The sequence below is a fragment of the Sander vitreus genome, chromosome 23, assembly GCF_031162955.1.
Source record: "Sander vitreus isolate 19-12246 chromosome 23, sanVit1, whole genome shotgun sequence".
In the NCBI taxonomy this organism is placed as follows: domain Eukaryota; kingdom Metazoa; phylum Chordata; class Actinopteri; order Perciformes; family Percidae; genus Sander; species Sander vitreus.
The window spans coordinates 10,806,592-10,834,147 of record NC_135877.1 but is presented as its reverse complement, the minus strand read 5'-3'; the positions used below and the strand labels follow the sequence as shown (position 1 = coordinate 10,834,147).

At 40.6% G+C, this 27,556-nt stretch overlaps 2 protein-coding genes across 3 annotated transcripts in view; both read right to left on the bottom strand.

The window, feature by feature from the left end:
- Window positions 1–2,218: 2,218 nt before the first annotated feature.
- cntn1b (contactin 1b) lies at window positions 2,219–10,890 on the bottom strand. Its single transcript, XM_078242636.1, has 23 exons — window positions 10,836–10,890; window positions 10,693–10,728; window positions 10,439–10,565; window positions 9,966–10,147; window positions 9,666–9,761; window positions 9,364–9,576; window positions 9,094–9,193; window positions 8,800–8,984; window positions 8,352–8,476; window positions 8,156–8,273; window positions 7,910–8,060; window positions 7,478–7,605; window positions 7,222–7,394; window positions 6,997–7,120; window positions 6,389–6,556; window positions 6,064–6,213; window positions 5,895–5,965; window positions 5,525–5,777; window positions 4,892–5,013; window positions 3,910–4,099; window positions 3,694–3,815; window positions 3,449–3,605; window positions 2,219–3,369 (listed from the first exon to the last, which is right to left on the bottom strand). Exons 1-23 carry the CDS (start codon window positions 10,888–10,890, stop codon window positions 3,287–3,289), a joined length of 3,129 nt encoding a protein of 1,042 aa, XP_078098762.1. The 3' UTR covers window positions 2,219–3,286.
- Window positions 10,891–18,342: 7,452 nt separating this feature from the next.
- nrcama (neuronal cell adhesion molecule a) overlaps window positions 18,343–27,556 on the bottom strand; it is a 55,088-nt gene continuing 45,874 nt past the window's right edge. The window contains exons 20-28 of one of the 2 annotated variants that reach the window (XM_078242958.1): window positions 27,071–27,186; window positions 25,190–25,397; window positions 24,477–24,599; window positions 24,168–24,344; window positions 22,362–22,484; window positions 22,022–22,177; window positions 21,415–21,546; window positions 21,247–21,325; window positions 18,343–19,038 (exon numbers count right to left, since the gene is read on the bottom strand). In XM_078242958.1, coding sequence (XP_078099084.1) covers window positions 18,804–19,038; window positions 21,247–21,325; window positions 21,415–21,546; window positions 22,022–22,177; window positions 22,362–22,484; window positions 24,168–24,344; window positions 24,477–24,599; window positions 25,190–25,397; window positions 27,071–27,186 — 1,349 coding nt within the window. In that variant the 3' untranslated portion in view covers window positions 18,343–18,803. The remainder of the gene's footprint in view (window positions 19,039–21,246; window positions 21,326–21,414; window positions 21,547–22,021; window positions 22,178–22,361; window positions 22,485–24,167; window positions 24,345–24,476; window positions 24,600–25,189; window positions 25,398–27,070; window positions 27,187–27,556) is intronic. The other variant, XM_078242957.1, reaches the window with a different exon arrangement.

Here is a 27,556-nt window from a genome sequence, read left to right as displayed (position 1 = left end):
TTTTCAACATACTATACTACGATTTTTTCGACATACTATACTATGACTTTTTTCACTTTTTTGACATACTAACTATGGCTTTTTTCACTTTTTTGACATACTATACTATGTGTTTTTTATTACTTTTTCGATATTCTATAATATGGCTTTTTTCGACATACTATACTATGAATTTTTATTACTTTTTTCGATATTCTATAATATGTCTTTTTTCAACATACTATTCTATATTTGTTATCACTTTTATCTACATACTATACTATGACTGTTTCGACATACTATTTTATGGGTTTTTTCGACATACTATACTATGGCTTTTTTATCACTTTTTTCGACATACTATACTATGACTTTTTTTTTTTTACTTTATTCGACATACTCTATGACTTTTTTTTTCAGACGGCCACACCCATGTTACTTTTCCTCTGCTCTCCTTTTTTCCTCCTGCAGCTGTCTCATTTCAATCTAACATACATCACCCAATCCTGTGGCCAATCCTGAGCTGTGGAGGGTTGTGTTCCAGTCAATCAAAGCTGTTTCTCACTACTTTGATCCCCAGTCCACATGCAATGTCCCAACCAATCCCAAACAAAACACATCACATTCACAAAGCCATGCAAATAATAACTGTTAAAACATGCAACATATCAACCAATAAAACCAAATGTAATATACACAAACACTGATAACATTCAAACAATAAACCAAAACATGCAATGTTGCGATCAAAATCAAAAGCTGCTTAAAGTCAAATTATTACCCATATCCACACAGTGTGCCAGTCACCACCCGCTGTGTCGATGCATTTTATTTTGATAGTACAGCCGATGTAGTTTAGTTTGCATATGCATCCTTGATCAGATGAGTTAACTATATCTACTTTCAGATTTACAGTTGCAGCCCAAGATAGTGTACTGCTTCCTGCACATATCTAAGCCCAATTTCAGATCCACCACAAATAAATCCACCATAATAAAGTAACCTATTAGCAGCATTTCATGTTTTGCATGCACACAGTCCTCTTAGTGATTATGTTATGTTCAGCTTTGCACCATGCTCAGTTGCACCTCACACAGGATCTTTTTATCACATGGTGGAGTTTCGACTTGGCAAATGCCTGGTCAGAAGTTCCTTTTCACCATGAATCTGACAAAGTCACAGTGGCATAACACTGTTACGCATCTTCTGAAATGCAGCGGTTGAAAGAAACAAAAAAGCACTGACTGGCTGTCTAAGCCACAGAGACTAAAAGCATATAGCATGCTGCTGTTCATTGCCACAGAAGAACCACAAAGCATGGAGAAGGGGGCACCATGTATCACCATAACAGGCTCTTCAATGTCCATCTCTGGAGGAAGATTCCCTCCCCTGCCTAGGAGGACTCACCTTCGTGCATCTGCTGTGATTGTTTGTAAATGATAGCAGCATTGATTTTAGCCTCACATGGGATTTTCTGTGTCTAGGCAATTTGTTTGAAGGGAAGGAGGTAAAATGGGGGAATTGGCGGTAATGGAGGTGGAAACGGGAGAGATGAAAGCCTCCCACACAGAGACAACTGTACAGTATGCACGCAAGCTCATTTTAAAGCACAAACAAAAAGCACACAGACATAAACAAGCCCTTTCTTTTCTTGTTTTGAAACACCATAACAGAAAATAATTGATAAGCGATAGCAGAGAAACCTTAAGAGAAACCAATACTGCATATATTGCTGTGAAACAAAGAATACCCATCCATACAGAAAAGAAAAAAATATATAGTAAAACCTGTATTATAAGATGAGAAAATGGGTATGTAACAATTCAGATTACAAATAAAAAACACTATATTGGGTATGTGAAGGACCAAATAATACTGCAATTGTTGTTAAATGGCATGTGGATATACTGCCACCTGCTGATTAAAATGACACATATTTATTTGCAGGCTCTGAGAGAGCTCAAAAAGTCAGAAGAGAATAAAAGAATGATTGAATTACTTAAAAATTAAACTAGAAGCCTAGGCAATATGAAATAATGTCTTTTAAGTACTTCCTGAACACAAAATACTGGTTTATAGAAATGGCAGTAGTACCTAAAGGTGGATTACATATTTTGTAATTTAAATAATGTTTAGTTGGATGGACACGCCCACTGTGTTGAATTAAACATCTGTAATTGGCTAATCAAAAATTAACTAAAACTCAACCAATGAGACAATATAGATTGTTGTACTCTGTTTAATGGTTTTGCAGCCTGGCACAGAAATTAGCATACATACATGTATTATTCAGCAATCCAACCCTGGCCTCATCATTCAAATTACATTTTCACTTTCAGAAAACATTTGTCTCAATAGGAAGTTGTCATCCAGGTTATATGGCTTTAATTGGTGCAGCTAGAACTCATACTTCAATTGTCTATGCACATGATTCTAATGAGGATGACAATTTAAATTAAGATTAAGCAAGCATTCTCTATACCTGTCACACAGCACCTCTGAAGATCTAAAAAACAAATCTAAAAAAGTATACATGATTGTGAAGATGTGAAGAAAATGTGATATGCTGTGCTCCAAGAAAGAAAATGGAGTGACATATGTTCATTAAATCTATACGCAGTCACACATCCTTCTCTGCTCATTTCAAACCAAAAATGTATTATTATACAGTTCTTTACATATTAATTGCTTGGACATCTGAGATATTTATAATGCTTGTAAAATAACATTTCCCCATTCTATAAGTTAAATTCTACTTTGGTACTGTGTGTTTAGTTCATTTCAACTCCAAACAGGATACAGTGATTACAACATAAAGAAAGTTGAATGATAGAAGAGGAACAGGACATAATGTTACAGTGAAATAACTGGTTTTCCCATTCATTAAACAACTTTAAAGTAACTTTTTGTGAATTATTTTGTTTGTATCTGAACACAGTGTGTGCAGAACTTAATCATGTCATCCAACAATCAGCATCTGTCATCATTTATTTTGGCTTTTGCTTTGAGATGAAAGCCTGGATTTGGCAGAGCACATTTCCAATCTTATTTACGGATATGGTCAATGCAGGAGTCCTGCACAGTTCACTGCTTGTTCATTAAGAGATGAAATCCATAAAAATTACAACCAATGCTTTTTTTTGTGAAAAACAACTTCCTGTTTTGTGTTGCAACACAACAGATGCATGATGTATGATCTTAACCATGACAATCCGTGTAGAGTGTGTTTGGAGGTGAAGACTGGCTCTCTTGTGTCCACACATTTACTTCCCAGAGTCTATTATATACATGTCACTTGTGGATGGGCTTACATTTCCAATCCCACAATGCACAGGGCCAGCAGCATCAAAGATGCCAGGCTTAGAGTTGGCGTGATCATTGACGCTTTACCTGAGGAAGCAGAAACAATATGAGACAAATCGAGAAAGAGGAGAAAAAGCATTTTTTTATATTCATATTTTAGCCTTACCTTTAATGCTAATCTTCCTGATTGGACCATCCCCCCCTTCATAACGGCCGCGTACCATCAGCTCATAGTCTCCAAACTGAGGCATGGGGAAGTCCATGAAGTGCCAGCCAGTGACGTAGACTTTCCCATAGTAGTAGCCTGTCTTTCTGAACATCACCTTGAAATCATAAAGCAGGGGAGATTTAGACTTAGATCTAGGTATTAACAGGCTTAATAGATAGCTTTACAAAGTTTTACACACCCACCTTGTAGTACAGTGGGAAGGAAATATTGCCAAACCAGTCATACTGGATATGATCCCACCACACATACAACCACTGTCCTGTCCAGGTAACATAGCGCCACATCCTGGGAGGCTCTGGTGGTGCTGTAGACAAAACAAAATTATCCATTAAGACCACATCTATACGATAACTATTGTAGGTCCCTATTGTGCATAGATTGTGAGTAATTGGTCTTACGTGGCCTCTTTGTGAACATCTCACAGTGTTCACCGGGGGGTCCGAGGCCGGCTCCATTGAAAGCACGGACCTCAATGAGGTAGTGCGAGTCTGGCAGCATGTTCTCCAACCTGGTCTGGTTGACTGTGGCTGAAACAAATATACGGTTTGCTCCCGGCTCTGGATCATCATATTTCCTCCAGTATTTGACCTGGTTAGCAAGGAACAAGATTTTTTTAAATGAAATGTTTGTTTTGTTGATCAGATAACACTCTCTCTTAATCATTGGATAAAGAGAGAGTTTTCTGTACACTGCTAGGTAACATTGACATCTCGGCCGAAATACATTGAGAGTGTGCTAGAAAGAATTGTTACAATGAAATACATTTTAAAGGGTAAAATGTTAAAGTGCTCATATTATGCTTTTTGGCTTTTTCCCTTTCCTTTATTGTGTTATATATCTTTTTTGTGTGCACATTATAGGTTTACAAAATGAAAAAGCACAAAGTCCACCCCAAAGGGACTTACCATCTCCAACAGAAAACACTGTTCACAAACTGCTCCAAACAGCTCTGTTGTAGTCCAGCTACTAGCTGGTAGCATGGCACACCCTCATACTCTGCTTCTGACTGGCTTATAGTCCTTACATAGGTACTGCGCATGTGCGACTCCCAACAAAAATTTAACAGAAGTGGGATGCCTCACTCTGTAGCTAAAACAGAGAGCTCAACACACAGGGTAAAAAGAGGAGCTGCAGCAATGTGTAGTACAACAAAAATATGGTGTTTTTAAACCATGTATTGTAAACCTATTCTGATATAGGCTAACCTCTAAATACAATATGTAACCTGAAAATGAGCATAATATGAGCACTTTAAGTCATTGGTTGTCCGTAAACAGCAACGTGATCAGTTTATATTCTATTATAGTATGTGTACACTTTAAGTTAAGTTTTTGAGACAGAAATCTTCAGTATGGAACTTGTACTGTAAAAGCTCTGTACCTGGTATCCCTCAATGTACTGCTGCAGGCCTGTACCAGTGTCGACCACAGGCAACCACCAGACCAGAGCTTCAGTGGAGGACACCGGTCTGGCATAGACGTCTGTCGGAGACTCCACAGGTACTGGAGCAGTCAGACAAATGGATGAGAATAAGAAAAAAAGTTGGTCAACTGAACTTTAAAGCTATAGTGCGCAGTTTTTGTCTGCCCCATGTGGAATTCTAAGTAATGACAACAACACTGTTGCATCCACGTGACACAAGCCGTCAGTGATCGCGCACCACCTCCACCTCTCCTCCACACAGTTGCTAGTAGCCAAGGAGGACACGGAGGTTTGAAAAAACATGATGGACTCTTTAGAAGAGGTAATTATCTTCACTTGAGCTTCTGCACGCGAACGTCATCAGACTGTTTCCTAAACATAGCCATACTGAGAACTACAGAGAGAGTTTTGTTGAGCAGATAGGCTTAATTATCTTTATATCAACTCATTTGGCAATAGCTTGAATATAACGGACATACATTAATATAAAATAGTTGCACACTATAGCTTTAAGTTCAGTGTCACACCCTTTATTTGACCTAGGAGATTTAAGATCCCCAAACTAAAACCAAACAAAAAAAGAATCCTCACCATCTCTTGGGTAGTAGATGACCTTGGTGAGGCTGTATGGTCCGTCTCCTTTGACATTAAACGATTTGATCTTCACCTGAAACTCTCTGACCTGGAAATCTTCATCAGTGGGAATGAAGTAGGAGTCCCTGTGAACGTAACGCCTCGTTTCGGGGTCCGAAATGGTCTCGTACCACCAGTCGTAAGCATCGTGAGGCTTAAATGCCACAATGTAGCCAAACTTTTTTCCGTAGAAATACCACGGCTGCACGGGCTAAGGGGTCAGGAGTGGTAAAGTAAAAAAAAAATAAACATCTCTTAGATTTTGGTAACATAGGAATGTTTGCAAGTATTTTTGGTACACGATAAAATTACATTAGGGGTTACTAACATTCCATGTGATGACGATCTCTCCATTTCTACCTCCATATCCCGCCACATCAGTGGGAGAAATAACTGGAGCTGAGAAGAAAAAAGGTTATTAAGGTTGTCGTTTTTGAACCCCTCTCCTGACCTGTCCTGACTGAAATATATGTCAGATATTAGTATTCTTTCCTTACAAGCATCCCAGGTTTTTATCTTGAGGGAGGGGATGCTGGCCTCTCCAGAGCCATACTCATTGGTGGCGATGATCCTGAACTGATATTCCATCCAGGCGTACAGGTCTGTCACTTCTGCCCTCTCCGCATTGCCGTCAAGAAAGGTTGGACCTGAAGGAGAAATAAAAAGCAAGTCAAATTAAATTGTGCATAAGAATTGTGTTTCATTCACTCTTGTTTCGGTGCAAGTAGATTTCACTTGCAGGTTGAAGCAATCAGATCAGAAAAGGTCAGAATGCTGGATTCAGAGTGAGTTGCCCCCTAGCTAGCAGTGAGCAGTACTCACTGGTGCTGGCATCCTTCCAGTCATCTTCATTCAGGGCCCAGAAGTGTCTGGTTTGAATGGTGTAGGAGAGAATGGGGCTGTTGTGCTCGGCTCCTTTAGTCCACAACAGCTTCACCCACGTGTCCCCGATCTCCTCCACCCGGATAACACCGGGAGGCCCAGGAACACCTGGATCAGGGAGGAAAGGCACATGGAAATACATTTCATAATGTGATGGTCTGATCAGTAGGGCTGTCCTCAACTAAAGATATCTTAGTCGACTAACACTTATTTGATTTTGTCGACTAATCGATTAGTTGATTTTCTGTAAAACTGAGTTTCTCCACAAAGACTTTTAATCTTTTGTTTACCAGAGATGTGCTTATACGTTTCTCAGAAATAATTCATTAAGGATGGAAAAAGCATAAAAAATTACTAATCGACTAAAGACATCTTATTCGAATAAGACCAAAACGACCGATTAGTTGACTAATCGACTAAGAGGGGGCAGACCTACTGCTCAGCTTATTCTTCTATTGTACACTTGCTCAGCATATCAAACAAACAACTAAGATGTAATTAAAAATAAGCTTCTATAATCATTTGAGGCATAGCATGCTGGGACTGACCTACAATCTTGAGGTCAGCGTATGCAGTATCGCTGTCCACCACTGTCTGAGCCGTGCAGTGATAGCGACCTTCGTGCCAAATCTGGACATTCTTTATTCTCAGGTCACCACTGCCATCTTCACTCTGAACAACAGGAAGATTACAGAGGAAGGGAGTGAGTGGCAGAGCTGTATATCTGTCATTAGCTGACAATCCAATGAGGCTAGAATGAACCATCACCCTACCATATCGCGTTCGTAGTGTTGCCACTCAGAGTCAAAGTCGATGACCCTGAAGTCTATGGACCAGATGAATGTGATGTCCAGCATAGGGTCGTATGACGCGGCACACCTAAGAATCACCTCATCCCCAACCTTTACCTCAGTGTCTTCGGGTGGTTCTGTGATGCTGGTAGCCTCTAGGGAAAAAGAGAAACAAGAAAACTGTAAATGTTTTTCTGTATTTGAATATGTACACACAAATATGCAAATTTTCACGGACCTGTGATGGTGAGATAGCCAGAGCTGTTGGCCTTTCCTTTGTCATTCTCAGCAAAGCAGGTGTACACGCCCTCATCATTGGTGGTGGCGTTGAGGATCTCCAGACTCCCATCAAACATGATGGAAATGCTAAAAATGAGTACAGTTATTTATACTTTTGAGCATTTTTAGGCCTTTATTTTCATAGGACAGATGAAGACATTAAATGGGAGAGAGAGGGGGAATGACATGCAGCAAAGGGCCGCAGGTCAGAGACAAACCCATGGCCGCTGCGTCGAGGAGTAAACCTCTACATATGTGCGCCCTTTCTACCAACTGAGCTAACCCAGCCACAAATACAGTTATTTAAGCTAAGCTGCTTGACAGTGGATGGGTGATGCATACTGAATGGTACGGCCTTCTAGTACACTGTTTAATGGTAATGTTGACTGACCGGGAATTGTTGAAGAGGAGCTCTTTCCCCTTTTTCCAGGTGTACCGCGGCCTAGGAGCAGCTCGGGGTTTACACTCGATCACCACGCGGCCGTCTTTTGCTCCAAGAAGCTGCTTCCTTACAGGGTTGAACTCGAATGTAGGAGCACAGGCTGAGCGGAGAATATAAAGTGAGAATACATCTTCTAGCAAGAATGAATTAATATTCAATAAGTCAGCGTGAGCACTGTTTTTTGAGACGACTCACAGATGACTCGCAGCTCAGCGTTGGCGTATTTGATGCCCCAGTAGTTCTCAGCGATACACTGGTACATTCCTGAGTCATCAAAAGTGAGACTGGAAAACTTCAACTCCCCTTTCCCATACTGGAAAAACACACACATGACCCAAAAGCTAAGTTTTTCCCCCCAATTTGTTCAAAGGCAGATGACAAAATGACTTACCATATATCCATCTTTGTACCAGCGGATGAAAGGGAAGGGCTTCCCCGATGCCACACAGCGCATGGTGTGCTCTGATCCGATGTCGATCTGAGTGTTGTTGATGGTTTCCGCCCACTCTGGAGCAGCTGAACAAACAAAACATAAAGGCATAAATATAATTATATGCGACCCAATATTCAAATGTATGCACAACAGTCAGCCATGTGTTGCATTATTGATATCCAAAATACCTACTTTTGTGTTGTCTCATAAAAAAAACAAAAAACACTGGCGGAACTATAAGAAATAATCTTTATACTAAGAGCACTCTCTCTCTCTCTCTCTCTCTCTCTCTCTCTATATATATATATATATATATATATACTGTATATACACACTCACATACATGCTAGAGTGCACTCTACATTCTAACATTGGTTAAAGGACACTCTCCAATGAAATCACTTACACTCCACGTACAGCCAGGCCTTGTGCCAATCCTTTCCTTTAGTGTTGATGGCTTCACACTCATATCCTCCCACATCTTCGTACTGTACATTGTACAGATGAAGCACAGCTCCTGATTCACTGATCTCATGGTTTGGTGGGAGGTCTGTGTGGTCCACCTTCCTCCAAACAATATGAGGGATGGGGCTGAAAAGACAGAGATACTAAACCAGTGCCTATGTGAAAGCATCTATCTCATAAGAACTTATCCTTCATTAATTCAGAACATGGGGCGAACACAAAAATGAAAACGTACTTTCCCAGAGCAAAACACTCCATTGTAATATTAGAGGCCAGCATGGCAGTAGTATCTGGAAACTTCACCCTGATGTCTGCTGGGTATTTTCTCTCCTCACCTAAGGCAAAAAAAATGTAAATCCTAAATGTTCAATGCCACAGATCAGAAACATGACGAGATTTTTTTCTGTAATTGTTTTGTTCCTAAATAGAATTACAGAAAATACAAATTTCAATAAATGTTTAGAAGAGGTATATGTTTTTTTTTTCACAGCTAGTATCTGCTAACCATCGTCAGGGGGTAAGGGGATGAGGGGAATGAACTTGGAGAAGACGCTCTTCCCGGTGACGGGGCTGGAAACAAAACAGGAGTAGTTTCCTGCATCCTGAGCTTCCACTTTGGAGATGTACAGGTTCCCCGTCTTCTGCGAGACAAACCGTCGACGGTCTGTGTGCAGGAAAACCGGGAACTCATTGAAGATCCAGCGGTAGGTCACCTCCTCTGAAAAGGAAAAGACAAGAGGGACAAGTTGTTATCGTTATCTTAACAACAATGGCTTTACTAATGGAGACATAAAGACCTGTACGTACGTGGCCAGGCTTTTGGAGGGGCACACAGCAGAACAGCCCCCTGTCCTTCTTTGACATACACTGGGTCTCTTTCCTCCTGGGGAAACTCCTCCATAACTACACGATACGCAGATGAGGGGAACATAAAAAAGGATAAACAGGAATTGTAAATGCCAAAAAACCTCAAAACCGCAAGACAAGCTTTAAGCAAGAAGGGAAGTTGTGGCATCCATGTTTCTTCTGTGACATCAAGGAAATATATGAAAAACTACTACTACTACTACTACTGCCCTGCTGCGCCAGCAGGCTTCACATGCTCACATCCAAACTTGACCCTGGCCTCCTTGCTGATGACGGTGCCATAGATATTCCTGGCAACGCAGACGTACGTCCCAGCGTGTTTCTTCTGTCTGGGGTTAGTGATAACCAGGTTCCCCCCCACGAGGCTGTAGTGTTCGTCTGGCTGCTCCATCAGCTTGATTTCCCAGTTATCACGGCGCCACCTAGCAGTAATACAAAACAATTCTATATAAGATTTCGACCCATGGGCACCCGGATAAGCTCAGTTGGTAGAGCGGGCGCCCATATATAGAGGTTCACTCCTCGATGCAGCAGCCGCAGGTTTGACTCCGACCTGCGGCCCTTTGCTGCATGTCATTTCCCCTCTCTCTTCCCTTTCATGTCTTGAGCTGTCCTATCAAAATAAAGGCCGAAAATTCCCAAAAAAGATATTGACCCATGACAGAACTTAAAATTGTAACTACTGTATGAAAATCTTCTTAAGTGTGTGTCACCTGTATGAGGCAGGTGGGTTCGCTCGTGCCCTGCAGTTCATGGAGATTCTCCCATCGGGGGAGTCTTCAGTGTACACCACATCCACAGGCTCCTCCTCAAAGATGGGGCCATATCCAGTGGCATCATCTGACACATTTTACATAACAATTAGCTGACGTACTGATTTAAAATCACTCATGAAACATTGTGATGGATGTGCAGCATGCCCTTTTTTTGTCCCGACTCTTTTGGACAACAATTCCGAAAAACTCACCTCCAAAAATTCTAGGCTCGCCAAATAGGACCGCCACTGCAAAGCAGAAACATGGTCATGTCAGCTAATGGCGTGCAGGATTTACACTTGACTTAATTTAAGAGGGTAAATGGTATATTTTCAGGCACCACTCTTCCTCTTACCTGTGAGGGAGACTGAGGAGGAGAGGGCCAGCAGCAGTAAAGCAGCGGAAGCCATGGCGGTCAACAAACCGACTTGTTGCAGCCACGTGAGTTAGGCGGATGGGCACAGGGACACAAAGAAGAAGTCGATGGACAGGACATAAACTGGTGAGGGCTGAGTAAGAGACAAAAAGAAAGAGGCTGTCAAAAACAGAATTACTGTTTCTTTTTTTTAACATCATAAGTATTTTGTTTAACATGATCTTCTCTCATTGTGTATTTTAAAAACAAAAAACCAGACTGATGACTCTGCATGATTTTCCACACCAGAAACAGAATGCAGAGCTAGCTGGAATCCTCCCTGTGTATATAAATAATTCAGGATGTGAATGACTCAGCAAAGCACTGCAAATAGTCATTCGGAGTGCGTGCACATCCACGAGAGCGTGCACCTGCAGAGACACACAGGCATGTACTGTGTGTGTGTGTGTGTGTGTGTGTGTGTGTGTGTGTGTATGCGTGTGTGTATGTATGTCTGTGTGTGTGTGTGTGTGTGTGTGTGTGTGTGTGTGTGTGTGTGTTCGCACGCTGACACACACTGACACACTAGAGCCGTCTGTGAACAAAACACAAGGTAGCACTGCAGTACCTAGACAGCTCCTGCTGCGCCGTCACACATGCTTACACATCACTTCTGCAGGATGAAATAGCAGCACTGCTGTGAGCAACTGCAGTGTTTCTATTCTCACTGTCAAACAGGACATACTGGGAGAGACAGAGATATTAAGAGAGAGAAAAGATTGGGGGAGGAACATGGAGATACAAAGCAGGATGAACCCAGGATTGATAAAGACAAATGAGATGGAATAAAGTGGGGGAGGATTAATCTTTCTATGTACACTTGTAGAGCTTCCAGTGGAGAACAATATGTACAAGCTTAACATGTTAGGGAAAGGAAGCTTTTGTTCCATAAAATAAGAATCCCATTGCAAACAGTTTAAATTAGGGATGCACAGATCCAACAGGCCAAATCAGTATCTGCACTGATACTGACTTTATTAATTCGTTTGAGTGTCATTGCCCATTGCCCATGATGGAACTGATCGCTATTAAATACACTTTCTTTAAGTAATTACAAAATACAGTGTTTACATTTGCAGATACAGTTTTTGAGACTACAGCAATCCCTGGCGTCATGGCACCATACATTAAAATTATCCCAATGACTTCCACATATACAGATTTTAAATTTGGGAAAAAGACGCCACTGGTATCGGTTAGCTACTCTGTATTGGATTTTTAAATCTGTATTAGGACAGAAAATGTTCTATCGGTGCACCCCTTAAGTAAATGAAGTGATTTCAGATAGTATATGTTGTAAAAGAAGGGTAGTCAAGACTCAAGTGTGTGAATTTAGGTATAAGTATATGGAAGGCATTCACGTCAGCATTCCAAGGGACTGATTTTGGTCAGAATGAGTTACAGTATCAGAAGCTCATTCTAAGCCATGCAATTCATTTGAGTTGTGGTGGCAAAAGCATCCAAGATGCATAAAACTGCAGAGCCGTCTGCTCAAATAATGGTTATCAGTTTAAAAAACAGCTAGTTGACAAAAAAACCTGCAGGTATGAAGGGCAGTTGGTATTGTTTACTATATAGCTGAGTTGTCTTAGGGTTCATGTTCACTGATGAGGATACACTATAGCTGGAGGAACATGTTTACTCCAAAATGCATCACAGACCAAGGAACTAAACCTTTGCGCTAAACAGCAAGCTTAAAGCTCAGGCTTCATCTGATAATAATCTTCCTATAATGTCACAGGCGAAGGAGGTGTGATCAGGGACAGGAAATCAAGAGGAAATCAGGAAAACAGCAATCTTACCTTAGAAATGTTTAGATGTGTGTAATTCTGGGAAATAAAAGTCATATTGTGATATTATACTGAAGTACACATTTTAAGAAGAAAAAAAATGACACTACTGTATGTGTTTTCGGGTAAGTTGTTTGGGTAAATGTGACCATCTAGAGTAGCCACCATCTGACAACAAATGCCTGCTTACGTATCCCACAGTTTGCTACGTAGCAGCTATTGCAGACAGTCTCACAGTCCTTTGCTGAGTCATTCTGGGTGTGAGAAGAAGAATAAGACGGCACAATGTACGAAGAAAAATGGGCCTCCTCCCATGTGCCTCAGCAGCCACAAGGCAATGGAGAGAGAGAAAGAGAGAGAGAGAGAGAGAGAGATACACCCAGTATACAGCACATCCATATGCAGAGACTGCAGCACCGACTCCTCATGTGCACTCTTGATGACTCAACACTAATATCACAACAGTATACCGGCAGTTGGCAACATCTATCATGCATCTGCACAGCTATATGTCTTCAAACGGTTTATCTTTCACATAATGTAAGAGCAGCAAAAAGTGAGAGCTCTTCTGCATCTGCAAGGTCCTGAAGATGGATGGAGGGGGGGGTCTCATACTAACAGTGTTGCATCACAGGTCAAATTCAAATCAATCAATAAACTTGAATGCACAAGCTTCCACAACACTTTCATTAACAGCTTTATTACAGCAGTTGCAGCAATCTGTTCCATCACCAATAAATTCATCAGAGAGTGTTTTCATGGGTTTCCCCTGGCCATAATCCGATCACAGATCCTCTTTGGACAGACAAATTTAGGTCAGCACATGTATTAAGCCCAGTGTCTTAGTGATTGCCTGAATAACCATGTTTGCTGTGTGTGTGTGTTTTATGGCTACACAAAATCATTAAATTCAAAGTCATGTTTGAATTCAACAAGAGGACGTCCCAGTGATGTTTTAATCTGGAGTTTTGTGGTTTAGTGGTGAGTTGATTAAAGTGGGTTGTGCCGGTTCTGGATTTCTATTGTGTGTCACAAGAGCTGGAATATGTCAAAAATAAAAACATGAAATAAAATCTGGCCTCATGTTGAAAATGTGAGGAAAAAAATAATAAACCACCTTGCAGGCATGATAGTTTGCTTCATCTTTTTGACATCTAAAAGAGGGGTGGCTTAATTGTTCTTGGACTCTCATTGAATTGCATTTTTCTGTTACAGCCCAGGGGATTAATTGATATAATGATGATACAAATATTTGACTAAATGATCAAGTTAATGATGTAGACTTAATAGCTACAGCTTTTATGCCAGTACAGTACAGAACAGTGGTTTTATGTATTTATAAAGGAGTTGTCCTTTGGCCCATGAAGGACAGTTTGCCCCTTTTAACCAAATAGATGCCATGGTGCATCCGGCAGCTTACTGCGCCCTTGACGCATGCAGTGTCCCACTTTCACCTTGCGTCTCCTCCCTGCATCCACAGAGACACACTTTCTTATCTAAAGTGCAGAGTGAGAAGCTAAAACAACCTTTTATCAAACACCGCTCACTTCCTCGCGGTCATAAAAATAAAATAAACACCTGCCTCTAAAAGTAAGCTAACTGCGCAGCCCCTTACATCACTTCACCCCATGACGCCTGAGCGGCACCGGTAATTCACTGCTCTGCATTGCGGTACTCTTGTGCTGGTCCATTTCAGTTCTACAGCGCCCAACACATTCCAGTTTATTCTTACTCAGTTCAGACACAAGAGCCAGTTAGATCATGCACACACTCGCATGTGGTGTCGTTCTTACCTTTGAGGGAGAATGGGAAATGTCAGTACACTGTCCGAATCGCACACCTGGACCCGAAACGCATCGGCCCAAAGCCCACCCGCAGCCGGAGCGTCCCGTTCACACGAACTTTTCTATTGGAGGAAAGCGGCTGAGTGACACCCCTGGATGGCAGTGAGGATGCCGCTGCGATTGGTCAATGAGAGAAGACGAATGGGAGGGATGTGGGCATCATGCTGATGCGCATCCCAGATAAGGCTTAATGGAAAATCACATAAACGGTCGTTTTTTTCTTCAAATAAGCAGCATAGAATATTATTGGATTACTTCAATACCAATTATATGATTAAAAAAACCACACCAGAAAATTCGACAATTAGTAGGCCTAACTGTACCATAAACCCCATAGGTCTTAAGATGAATGTTAAGGTGTATTTAAATAATTAGGCTGTAGGACAATATGACTAGAAAAGGTGCCTGTAGTCAATATAGTCCGTATCTTATTCCCCACCATGTGCTGTGCATCAAAAATGACTCTCAGATCAATCTATTATGTATGAGGGATACCAGACACCATGAGGGAATGAAATATGATTTGATCCGCTACAATGTGACTGTTTTGGATAAAGAGGGTTAAAGATGCACTTGGCCAGTAAACACTTTTACACTCAGCATATATTACATATATTTATTTATTTCTGATTTCTTACTTTTTAAATGTATGTTCTTATTTTGACTGTTATTCTAGTTACTAATCATTGCACATGTATGAGCATGTGGCAACGAAAATCTTGAAATTTAAAATGGGTCATTTTAATCTGCATTTTAGCAGTATGCTGTATACGTTTCCTTTCGGAGAGACACCATTTGGAAAAGTACAGTAAAGCTCTTCCAATATGAGAATAAAAGAGATGCCACAGCTCATGTGCACATACAGTACACGAGATGTATGATAAATAATCCATGGAGGATACATTTTTGGTGGTTTATCTTTGTGGTGTTATTTGACAAATAATACATTATCATTTTCATACACTAGATGGAGCTACCCACACACTTTTGCATCATGCATGACAAAGAAAAACAACTGATTTGAAACCTGAAACCAACATTTATTTCATATTTTTTAAACTTAATTTGAAATACAAAATATTTTCCAATATTATATTGTAGAGTAAACCATTTCGACAGCCTTTCATGCTTCTCATGTAGCTTTAACATTAACCAGAATGTCATATTATATCATATACTGTATATCTTACTGTATGTTCACCAGTCACTACATTGTTTTCAGTGCCAGTCCGTTTATCGGTCCATGCCGGTCATCCTTCTGTATGCTCCAAAATATATATATATATTTTTTTTTTGTTTAGGTGTACACTCTTAAAAGCATGTGTCAGTTTCATCTGATGTCTAGTTTGGTACATCATGCTGCGTTCAGATACCAGATGCTGTCGTAAACTAGATGCACAGATGTATTTTAACACAGCACATCCTGTTTAAGTTTGTGCCTTTTTATAAAAAATACAGAAAAGGTGCATGAACTGTCAGAGACAGAAACAATACAGGTGTCACAAGAGCTCAGTCACAAGTTAAATAATCTCCTTTGATACCTGATAGGCTAAACATTTGAGCTAGCAAATTCACCTGACAAGTAAAAAAGAAATGAAAGAAATGAAAGAAATTTCACAGCAAATGAAAAGAGTGAAAACTGTAAATAGTCTCATCTCACACAACGCCCTCCTACCCATAATGCAGCGGGGCTGATTGTGGTCGAGCCCTCACCCCTGACCTCAACGCGTCTGCTCTCAAGTCAAGCCATTATTTACAAAGTACAACAAAAATATCTACATGTGGAAAGCGGACACATTGCAACCTAAAAACTTGATGCAAGTTATGGTAAACCTAAGATGTGGAAATGTTCTCTGGAAGAAGAAAAAAATGCTCTTGTATCTCAGACACATCAGAATTATAGACTGTTATCCATGGAAAAGCGATATTATACATCACGCACGCTGTAACGCAGTAGCATGCATGTGACACACACACACACACACACACACACACACAGGAATAGAAAACCCACTAAGTGCTGCCCTCAGAACGTGACAACATAATCAGATATAAGGTTAAATGCATAAACCAAAGTCACCAGTGTGTTTTACCATTTGCAGTGAAACAAGCAATATTTTCATCCACATAAACAGATACACTTGCTTCCACATTCAGTATCATTACGCATATTTTTCCGACCCCTTCATTTCTAAGTGCTACCAGTGACAGAAAGTCCCGTTCGAATAGTAGTCTGTGCCAGATGGTGAGTCTGGTTGCCGTAGGCCGTTACCTGGTGAGTAGGTTGGCAGTAAATAAGTGCTGCTGAAGCAGCGGCTCCTCCTCAAGACAAATGTGTTCCGAGGAGCATGTTTGAAATGAATACATTAAGACATCTCATGAGGTGTAAATGCTCTGAACTCAGGTTTCCTACACATTTGAATATTCCACACATTTCCTTTCATTCTCAGATGGTATGATTTGGCGGTCTGTTTGCATACCATATGGGCTGATAATTACTGGTGATGATGATTGTCAACAAGGCCATAATCTATAGCTGAAAATTATTCCTCGCAACTAATGCCATGTCATTTTTTAAATAGCTTTCAGCCCTGTGTAGGAACCCTAGACCCTAAAGTGAGACTCAAAGAGGGTATTTTAAGTTAATAAGCCCACAAGGATGTTTCACAAACTGTTTTAAAGACTTGGTGACAATATAGCTCAAACTAAAAGGCCTTAGTTTGAACACGCCCTTAGGAACACATACTGAAACAGAGCTTATTTTTCCAAGTTGTCTATTGAGTAATATGGGGTGGTAGATCCCAGGTCTGTCCTGTGTATGAAGAGGGATGTAACTCTATGGATCTAAGTCACTGTTCTCTACGAAGGCACTAGAAACCGTGCTGAGAGGTTCTTGATCATCAAAATCTAAACATCCAGAAACTAAAAGTGGGTACCACTTAACCCTGTTCAGGTGCATCTATTGTATGTAACTGCATCATTTCTCTTTTTTTTCCTGACATTACATAGGTAGAAATGCTATTGGAGACAATGTTGGGGTAGCTTTGACAATACCACGATTGCCTAAAGGAAGGCGTGCACAGTGGCCACGATTCGGGGGGAGGGGGGGTGGACGCACTTAACAATGACACTGGATCAATCACGGCTGTCTTCAGTTAGTGCTCAGTAGCCAGAAGCATAAGCTTGGTGTAAAGTAACAGATTGGGAGTGAAAGCAAAAAAATAAAGAAATACAAGCAAAGAACAAGCTTTACAAACCGTTAGGCTAAAAACAGGTCGATTGATATAAATGTGGGACTTTTGGTTGGCTGGTTGGTGACCGAACGCTGACTTCAAAGTGTTTCCAAGGTTTCCAGTAAGTACAAATGGACAACCCTGGCCTTAAAACATAGCTTTCTTCTTATTCTTTTATATACACAGTTCATCTATCTCAACAAGACATATGCTAGCCTCTACTTTGAGTCACACATTTCACAGCAGTATCCACAAAGACCCTGCAGGACTTTCTTCCTCTATATAACATACGCCATTTAACACTTTGACTGGCAACAAACAAGAGGAATACCCAGTCGCTAGTAGACGTGCACCATATACAGCCTCAACCACAGCTCACCTCTGCAACACGAGGGTGGTAAAATGCTGAATAGAATCATGATTTACTCCATGCATGTGATGAACGTGATTCAATGCATATTTGTCTGCCTGCGGGTCATGTACTGTACTTTGATTATATATATATATATATATATATATATATATATATATATATATATATATATATATATATATATATATATATATATATATTTGGATTATTTGGATACATCATGTTTATGAATGTTTGCAAAGGAGATGAAATGGCACTAACACACACACTTCTGCTCAGTCTAAGTGGTAAAACTCCCTAGTACATTCCTTCTGCTTTTCTATATTGCTTCCTCTTTCCTTCCCTCTTCTTGGAGTCCTCACATCCCTCCTTTCACACCTTCTTTCATTGGTTATGGGGGATACGGTGTCAGTCTTTGCCATGTTGTGTGTGTGTAGATCAGAGGAAGTCACAGTGTGACAGGGGCTGGCGATGTGGAGATGAGGGCGTGTCAGCAGTCTTGATGACAGGTAGCCATGGCGAGGGGCCACCGCAGTGACAGCCACCATGGTAAAAGTAGGTGTCCACGAATGTCACCTTAGCAACTGTCACCACAGATATGGTCACATTTGCCAGGGTGACAAGGAGTGGCCGCAGCAAACCGTCGCAGCCATGCCACGGGCCCTCCGTTAGACAAACGAGTTCATGGCGTTGACAGGCGACGGGGCCTCCGAACTCTCGTTGCCTTCGTGTGTGTCTTTCTCTTTCTTGCCGCTGTACTGGCCGATGAAGGAGCCGTCCTCATTGAACTGTCCGTCCCCACCCTCACCGTAGTCCACCAGGCTGTCATCGCTCTCGTCGCGGCGCACCGTCCCGTTGGATGGTGTCCGGCTGCCCTTCAGCGGCTTGTGGTCCTCTGTGTCACTATAAAGGGCAGGGAAAGGTGAGAAGGAAGGTTATTGAGACAACACTTCATGCAGTCTGTTGAACTTTTTTTCTGCAGTGGTCAGAAACCCTGTCATCGCACAGAGGACAGGCCATTACCCAAGCATTAGCCTTTTACATGAGTAATCTGGCTTTTCCAATGCACAAATACCACATATGACAGAATATACTGCTGTTGTGTTATGTACAAAGTATGGTACGGATGTGCTGGGAGAGCAACATTAAGTTGACAAACATATGGACAACTGCTCATTAAATTATAATGCACAGTAACAATAGGATGCCTGAAACAATACACTTCATGGTACTTGTACAGTGGAGCAGCTCAGCTACATCTATAGTATTGTATAGTACTTTCTACAGTGTTAGTGCTGTTTTAAGTCTGGGTGCTGTTAAGGTTTAGGGTTGGTGACCACTGCTAAAGATTCTGCAAATGCGTGCTGTTCAGTCTCTTGCAATACTTTTTGGTAATGAAAATCAATCAATCAATATGCTTTTAGTTTACATGCAGTAATAAAAAATGCACTCTTATTTTCAGTCCCCCCCCCCAACATAAAGCCTGTTTTCATCTTGTCTAAAAACATTCTATTCCAGTATATAGGCAAGCTCTACAAACTGATTCTAATACATTTCAACTCTATTTGCAAGCTCAATGCATTTGTACTTTAAAAAAAAAATTAAGCAAGCTCATTTTTTATGTTTTATTTGAGTGTTAGGGTTGTAACAGTTGTTATAATGTTGACTATTTCAGTCAGTATGATGACATAGTAAACCAGATCAGTTGATGTTATTTCTCCTTGCTTTAGGTTTCACTCAAGTCAGAGACATGGCTTGATGTGTTTTATAGAATTGCATGCTGGTTTTACCGCATCTCGTCTTACCTTTCCATAGACCTAAACCCGCCATAAAACAGATAAGAATGGAAGGACATATGAAAAGCAATTCATGAGCCACAATGTCTTTTATGCACAGACAAGACAGAAGCATGCATATGGAAACATTTGAAGCAGAGTGACATCCATGTTAAAATATACATTTCACCGATAGCAACTACTTTGTTTCAACTTTTAGACCTCTAAAATCCTGAGGAGCCTTAAAGGTACAATGTGAAGCAATTTACGTGTATTGATCGTTTTGTATTGTAACATATAAACGGATTGTAACGTAACTTAAAAACTGAGACCTTCCCCAACTTTGTTGGTTGCCTAGCTTGTGAAATCCATAGGATGTGACGTTTATGCACGCTCCCGAATGCCTCGACTCTCTTTAGCTCCCATACTGCGTCAACATTGTGCTACATTAGCTAACGTTAGCTTAGAAATGGATTCCGCTAATGTCAACAAACGACTGGCACCCACCACAACACAGAGTCCACGTAGGCACAACATTTCTTTTGTGACCAACATTGGGGAAAAATGAAGGTTAACAATGGCAGGGCCTTTCGATTCATCGAGATACCTTTGTTTGGTTTTGGGGATCAAAACGGACCCCGAGCTGGCTTTCTTCCCATTGGACTGGTATACTAACATTATTGCAAAGCTTGTGAAATATATTGTAATAGTGTGGTTTTAGCTAGCCAATGGTAGCTTGCTTGCTAATGACGACAAATTGCTAGATAGCTAACATAACAAAATATTGACTTGAGTGGATAACGACAGCCAATAATTTCAGACTGATCTGGCTGGTACAGTATATTGGCTAGCTTGCTGTTTGCAAATAATTTTATCAGCTAATGTTACGAAACAACCATCGCCAGATCCATGCAGCATGTCCTATTAATAACAAGGAATTTCTGAAAATTCTACATAGTGCCTGTAAGTGATAAAATCCTCAATATTCCTAGAAAATGTGATGAAAAAAAACAAAAACTATGTCACCATGATGGAATTTGTATTAATTGTTGTTTTGAGAACAGCATATAATCGTTAAAATGGATATATTTTGCATTGTGCAAAGTGTTGAATAATGTCAGTGTGAGTTGGTCATTAAAAGAAACAACACAAAGTGCAGATTTTTGTCTTGCCTCTATGGAATGTTTGGTAATGGAGAGAGTGTCTCTGCAGCCTGGTAAAATGTTCTACATACAAACAGTCAAGTCACGAGATAATTAATGAGAAAAGAAAAGACATTTCATACACTATTGTATGCTGTGATTCTGAGCCATATGTCTTCTTTTCCATCGCTCACCTGTACTCTCCAAATGTACCATCATCCTCCTTCATAGGCTGGATCTCTGGGTCTTGGTGAGCATCTTCTTTCTCTTTCACTGTAGATTAAAAAAATAAATAAAAATAATAATTGTATTTTAAAATTTCCACTTGAATAGGTCTGAAATTACAGTAATGTGTGCATTACCTGGGTATTTGCCACCCTTGTTCCTCTTGATGAAGCACACTATGAGAAGGACCAAGATGAGGAGAGCGATGGCACACATCAGTCCAATAAACCATCCCTGGGTGGCAATGTCTACCTGCCGGCTAGGTACAGCTAGACACACACATGCACAGAAAGGAGAAGGGAAAGATGGAGACAAACAGTTACCATGACTGTCAGTCCAAATCTCAATCCAGGCTGTTAAAATGATGGAATTGGTTTTCTTCATGCTGAGCAACACTGAGATTAAAATAGGCTGTAAACACAGAAATGAAATTTTCAAATGGATTAATATGCAATGATTGTTTAGGCACTGTAAACACAAAAAAAAAAAAAAAAAAAAAAAAAACACAACAGTAAAACAATGGACCTCTTAGTGATGATTTTAAGTGACATGCATCAGACCGACCGTTGATGGCAACTTCTAACATGCTTGTACACTAGACTAGAAAACTAACTACCTTACATTCATGTCTGAATGTAGCATTGTATGTCTGATAATGAGATAGTGCTGTAACAGAAAAGGGATGAGAAAAATGAGACAAAAATGAAACACAAAGACCGTCTATCCTGAGGCATGCCGCCTCACCTGGCACCGCAACCAACACTTCGTCTGTGCTGTGAACCGTCGGGTCAGCTGGGTCTCTAGCTACCACTCGCACCTTATAGGATGTCCCCGGCTTTAAACCTTTTATCATATGCCAGTGTGAACCATTTACCAACTCCCTTTTCCAGTCCTCTTTACCTGGAATTGTTGAAGTGGATGGAGAGGAATTAGATTCAGGGAGCCTTTGGGTAGAATAATTATTGGATGCTATTTAAACATCAGTTTTGATGGTTATGGATCAAACTGATTCAATTATAAAAAAGCCAATCAATACATGCACTCATGTTTTTGAGATAACTGCAAATACAAAGCAAAGCCTTACTGTTTTCTACAACATATTCCACATATACATTCTTATGGTGTCCAAAGTAATCCCAACTGATCACTGCACCGTCCTCCAACGTGGACGTGTTAACTTTGCCAAACGCAGGGCCTACAGGCGGCACTGAGCACACAAGAGAGAAAAAAAAATTAAAAAAAATAAAGTGCTTTAATTCCAAAATGTATAAATTTCACAAAGTCCTTACAATGAAATAAAACCTTTCCAATACTGGTATTAAACTTAAAAGGGGCAAGTAGAAATTTAGGATAAAGCTGGTGCCTATAAATGGACTAAACCAGAAAGAAATACATCAGCTACTGTAACCTGAGCCACCAAATCCAAGTCAAGAATTAAAAAGAAACTCCATGTCTGTTCCACCAGTTTGAGGATTAGATAAAAATTTTTTTTTAAATGTACAACTGACCAGAGCCTCAATTTACAAGCATTTGGCTGTTGGCCGTCTGTCCCACCTCAGTTTAAGAAAAATGTCCCACTATACAAAACAATACATGGCAACACCGTTTTTATTATATGACAAAAGTAAGTACTTTGAGCGCAGTGTCAGATCCTGCCACAACATAGAAACAGGTCAGTTATATAGTTGCGGAAAAATGGCCATCTCAGTGAGGACTTATTAGTCCTCCTAAAACAAGTCAAACAAAAGTCAGGTGAGAGAATTTCCTATTAATAGAACTGATATTTTAAAGAGTTGTTTTTGCTGAGATGGACCATTTTTTTTGCAGGGCAGATAATACGTGAAGATATTTGGCGAGGTAGAAGGGGATACAGGGAGTGCTTGTACCCTTGTGAAACGGGGGTTGCGGAGACTGAGTGATGGGGGAGGTTGGGTGAGGGGACTCTGTAGGGCCTGAAAGAACATGGAAAAGAGTGAGACAACACGCATACACAACACAGTAGACAGCTAACAGTGAACGGCAAGGCCACCGTTTTACAGAAAAACTTGCTACTGACATGCCAAGTTAAAAACATGTTGCGACATCTCTCAATCCTGAGATTCATGGAGGAGTTACGCACCTGGTTCAGCATCCAAACAAATGAAATCACAGCACTGCAGCATGCATATTTTCAAAATCAAAATCTAGTCATTTACACACACACACACACACACACACACACACACACACAATCGGTTTATAGAATCAGCCGGTATATAAAGTATGCGTTAGTACTGGACTGAAACATTCACAAGCATCATGCGTAAGATTTCAAATGAAAATATGTTCATTTGAAGAGGGAAAATGCAAGAGGTAAAGACTGCAAGCACAGCTAATTCTAAAAACCCAGTACTTTAACCTATGTTGCAGTAAGTGCAACCTATTCTCCCAGAACAGGACGCAAGCATGGTTTGCTTGCAGACGCCATGGAAGTCATTAAATCCTATTTATTCACTTTCACATTCTAAGACATGCTAACATGCAGGGATAATTTAACCAAAGACAATTTCTACGCTAAGCTCTTTTTCCGTGTCTAATATCTGATGGTATGAATAACATGCAGGTGCTTCCAGTGGCAAACTTGGGTTACCTTTGCCCATCTCTACAGTGGGCTGAGTACGAGCTTTAGACAGAAGAAAAAAGAGAAAGAGATAGAGGGGATATAAATTGAGGAATCCAGTAGGACCTCATGCTTGTGCACTTAAGCTCACAGGAATCTCTAATATCTGTCAGAGCACTGTGATTCTAACCCTTGCACTCTTTAATATGTTATATAACAGGACTTTGGCCTTTTCCTCCTATTGTGCTTGTAATTTGCTACAGATGAAGCTAAATGGCTAAAATAACTCACTTGTGTCCATGGCTGTGAAGGCTTCCTCTGTGATGATGGGGCCAGAGCCCTTTATTGTCTTTGCACTCATGTAAAACTTGTAGAGCATGCTAGAGTTCAGGTTGCCCAGGGTAATGGTGGTCTCGTTGGCAAGGAAGTTGATTACCTTGACAGGCCCCAGTTCATTGGTGTTGTTGACTACAGAGACAGAGTCACAGGAGTGATATGAGGAAATTGAGAGGAATGCACAACATGGTTTTCCCATTTGCACAAATGCCGCATAATACTGAGTAGAACACAACAGGTGTGTGAGGCAGCTTGTAAGCCTACCTGGTTGGTATTTTAGTGTGTATCCAGTGAGGCGTCCATTGTTGTTCATTGGTGGGCCCCATTCCAGAGTGAGAGAGTCCAAACCAGGGTTTACGACATTCAGAAAAGAAGGAGGCCCTGGGACTGAAAACAAAACCAGAACCACAGTCAGGGTCTGGACATTGCACAGGACCATTCATGGGCATTTATAGTATAAGAACATAAGATGGTTGTTGTGGAGCAGAACATGGACCTGTATGATTGTTAGGGGACTTTCACATTGTTGCTAGGGTGTTCCATGAGGTTTCAAGGGTGTAACGAAAGGGTTGTAGGGGGTTCCAGGTAGTTTAAGGGCATTACAAGGAGGTTGGTATGGCATTCAATTGCTAGGGTGTAGCTTCAGGTTTGCTAGGTTGTTTGGGATTTCTATTGACACTCTTGGTGGTTGCTAGGGTAGGTTAGGGGGTAACTGTGGTGATTCTGTGTGGTTTTCAACAAGTACTGCAAGGTTGTTGTCACAGAAGTAGTACTAATAATGCTAGTTGCAGCAACCATGCTATTTATAGTAGGCATCAAAAGGCAGATACAACACAATAGAGGTTTTAATGTATTCAAAGCCTGGTTTAGTGCAATTGTGGTCATCATTTAATATTTGGAGGTAGTTTCAAGAAAATACATGCATAATGCTTTAGGCCTGCAGAACAACCACCTCAGCCAACGTCAGCCATACACACCTCCCTCAGGTGTCTCAAATTTCTTGCTGGGGCTAGGAGGCCCTTCTCCTTTGATATTAAGGACCCTGATGGTGAGGTTGTAGAGGCTGTAAGGCTGGAGGCCTGGCAGACGTCCCTCGCTACGATTCCCACTGAACGTCAAAACCTGCTCCTGCTGCTCTGTGTCCTCCTCTGTCTCATGCAAGCCACGAATGCGTCGGAAGTATACCTAGAAGAAACACACCAGGAGTTCGTTCTTGTATTAGCCTGATGTGCACTATAGTTCTGTTATTTCCTCATGAACATGGTGAGGGCACCATGCACACATGCAGATATGGTAAAAAGCCTGGCTTTAGAGAGCCTTACAAACGGAAACTGTTTTGTAATGTCAACTTCCAGGTAATGTGATCAGACTAGCTCCAGCTTGGCTAAAGAGCCTTGTGTTCATGCCTTTAAAACACAGGCCAAATAAAGCACAGATCACATCAATTTACACTTTAAAAAAATTGCTATATTCAAGGTCCTGAAAATGAATGTACATGACATTAACCTACTCTGAATGATCAAATAGGACCACAGACAGGTAATGTATTTTATAGCAAATGAAATACAGTTTTTTGGAAGTTGTCTGATTTCTGGGGGTCTGTTTCAATACTTTTATTTACATGCCTTTAATAATGAAAGCAAACAGTGAAAGTGCCTCTTTTACTCTGAAGCCACAGCTATGGGTCAAATGTGTTTATTAGCTTATTTTCAGTGCAGTTTGGAAGCACATGTTGCACTTATACTGCGCAGATACTTAAGATTTATAAAAGGTCTGAGCTAAATATTTTGAGATGAATTTAACGTGCTGCCATTTCATTCTGACTTCACAGTGCAGCAGTATTGAGGGGCGACTGGAATTTTGGATAAAACACTTTCAGTTTGGTTGGTAGATTGTGACAATGACCAGTTTATCTGGAGGGTTTTTTACTAGCAAGTACTTTACACTACTTTAGCACTTTATAAAACTAAATTACCTGAACATAAGCCTTAGTTAATGAAGTACACCTGGCTTAAATGGTAATATTGCTTTATTAAACAACCCTCTGCACGCAAATGTTCGGCACCTAACATTTAACATGTTTTAGGATGTGCAGCTACACACTATGTGCAAGAAAACTCTAACAAACTAACAAAAGGTTTATGCACTTTCAACCAGCATATCTCAACACACATCCTTTAGCACAGATTTTACAGACTAAACAAAAGCACTGCCTATATACTGTATACACGCACTGCAAAATGCCTGCCTCCTTATCAATTATCCAATGAGGTGTAGACACAGATTGCCAACCTCTGAGGAAGTTGTTCCTGCAACACATGCCACTGGGTGTTCAATGTTTTCACTTTTGATGGAATATGTTCTCTCAGAGCGGCAGCTAAATTAGGGCTTTTTTTGTCATCTTTATTTCCCTACACAGTTTAACAGTGTGTTGCTGGTTGTATTTATAGCTCATATTATATTGCCTTATGCTTTGAACTTTATTTTTAATTTCTGTGTTGGAGGAGCAACATCCTGAAATGCTGGCCAATATGTGTCTATGTTTAATTGGATAATTGATCATGTCTGTGCAGTGAATATATAGGCAAGGCTTTAAAACACTGAAAGGGTGCTGTGTGCTGAAATGCAGGGATTGAATACAGGGCAAAATGTTCAATATGTTCATGTTGTTGGGTCATTTTTTTCACAATTAGTGTGTGAGCGCAAAAGCTATAACATGCAAGGGTTTTAAAAATCTTATTGAATGCTTGTGTGTGCTTGAGTTTTGTCACTTAAGCACTGACTTGCAGTCAGTGGCAGTAGCCCTACCTGCTACAACCAAAGACATGCTGTAGAAATAACCATTTATCAAACAATACCTTGTATCCCTGGAGTTTCCCTCTAACTGATTGGAAAGAAACAGGCTCCCAGTGTACTTCCGCGAGTGTGCTGTTGTGAACCATGACCTGCACACTATCAGGAGCAGACAAAGGCACTGCAGAGACATATGAATGAAAAGCAAATCTAGTTTCAAGCCACTAGACATAATAAATAGTAAGATGATGATGATGATAATAATAATAATTTGACGTCTACCTAACCCACTGCACGTTTATCAAAAATGTTTAAAAGGCTAAAAAGGATCAGTCAATGGTCAGAAGTATTAGCCTAAATGTGAACTTTCAATCATACCCCTGAGAAACAAAATGGCAACCTATGTTGACTCAACCCTCAGAAAAAATATGTTCATATTAACACTGAATCTAATGATAATTGTAATTGTGATGCTAGTACTACCGATCCCACTGTGAATCAACAGTCTACAGCTGCTGTCTGTGCATTATTTTGTGTTGTGTCTCACAGCA

Coding starts and splice junctions, on each gene's coding strand:
- cntn1b (XM_078242636.1), bottom strand. CDS start 10,890: ATGGCTTCCGCTGCTTTACTGCTGCTGGCCCTCTCCTCCTCAGTCTCC. Junction 10,566..10,692: donor CGAGCCTAGAATTTTTGGAG/GTGAGTTTTTCG, acceptor AAAATGTGTCAG/ATGATGCCACTGGATATGGC. Junction 8,985..9,093: donor GAGTGTTTTGCTCTGGGAAA/GTACGTTTTCAT, acceptor CTGTCTTTTCAG/CCCCATCCCTCATATTGTTT.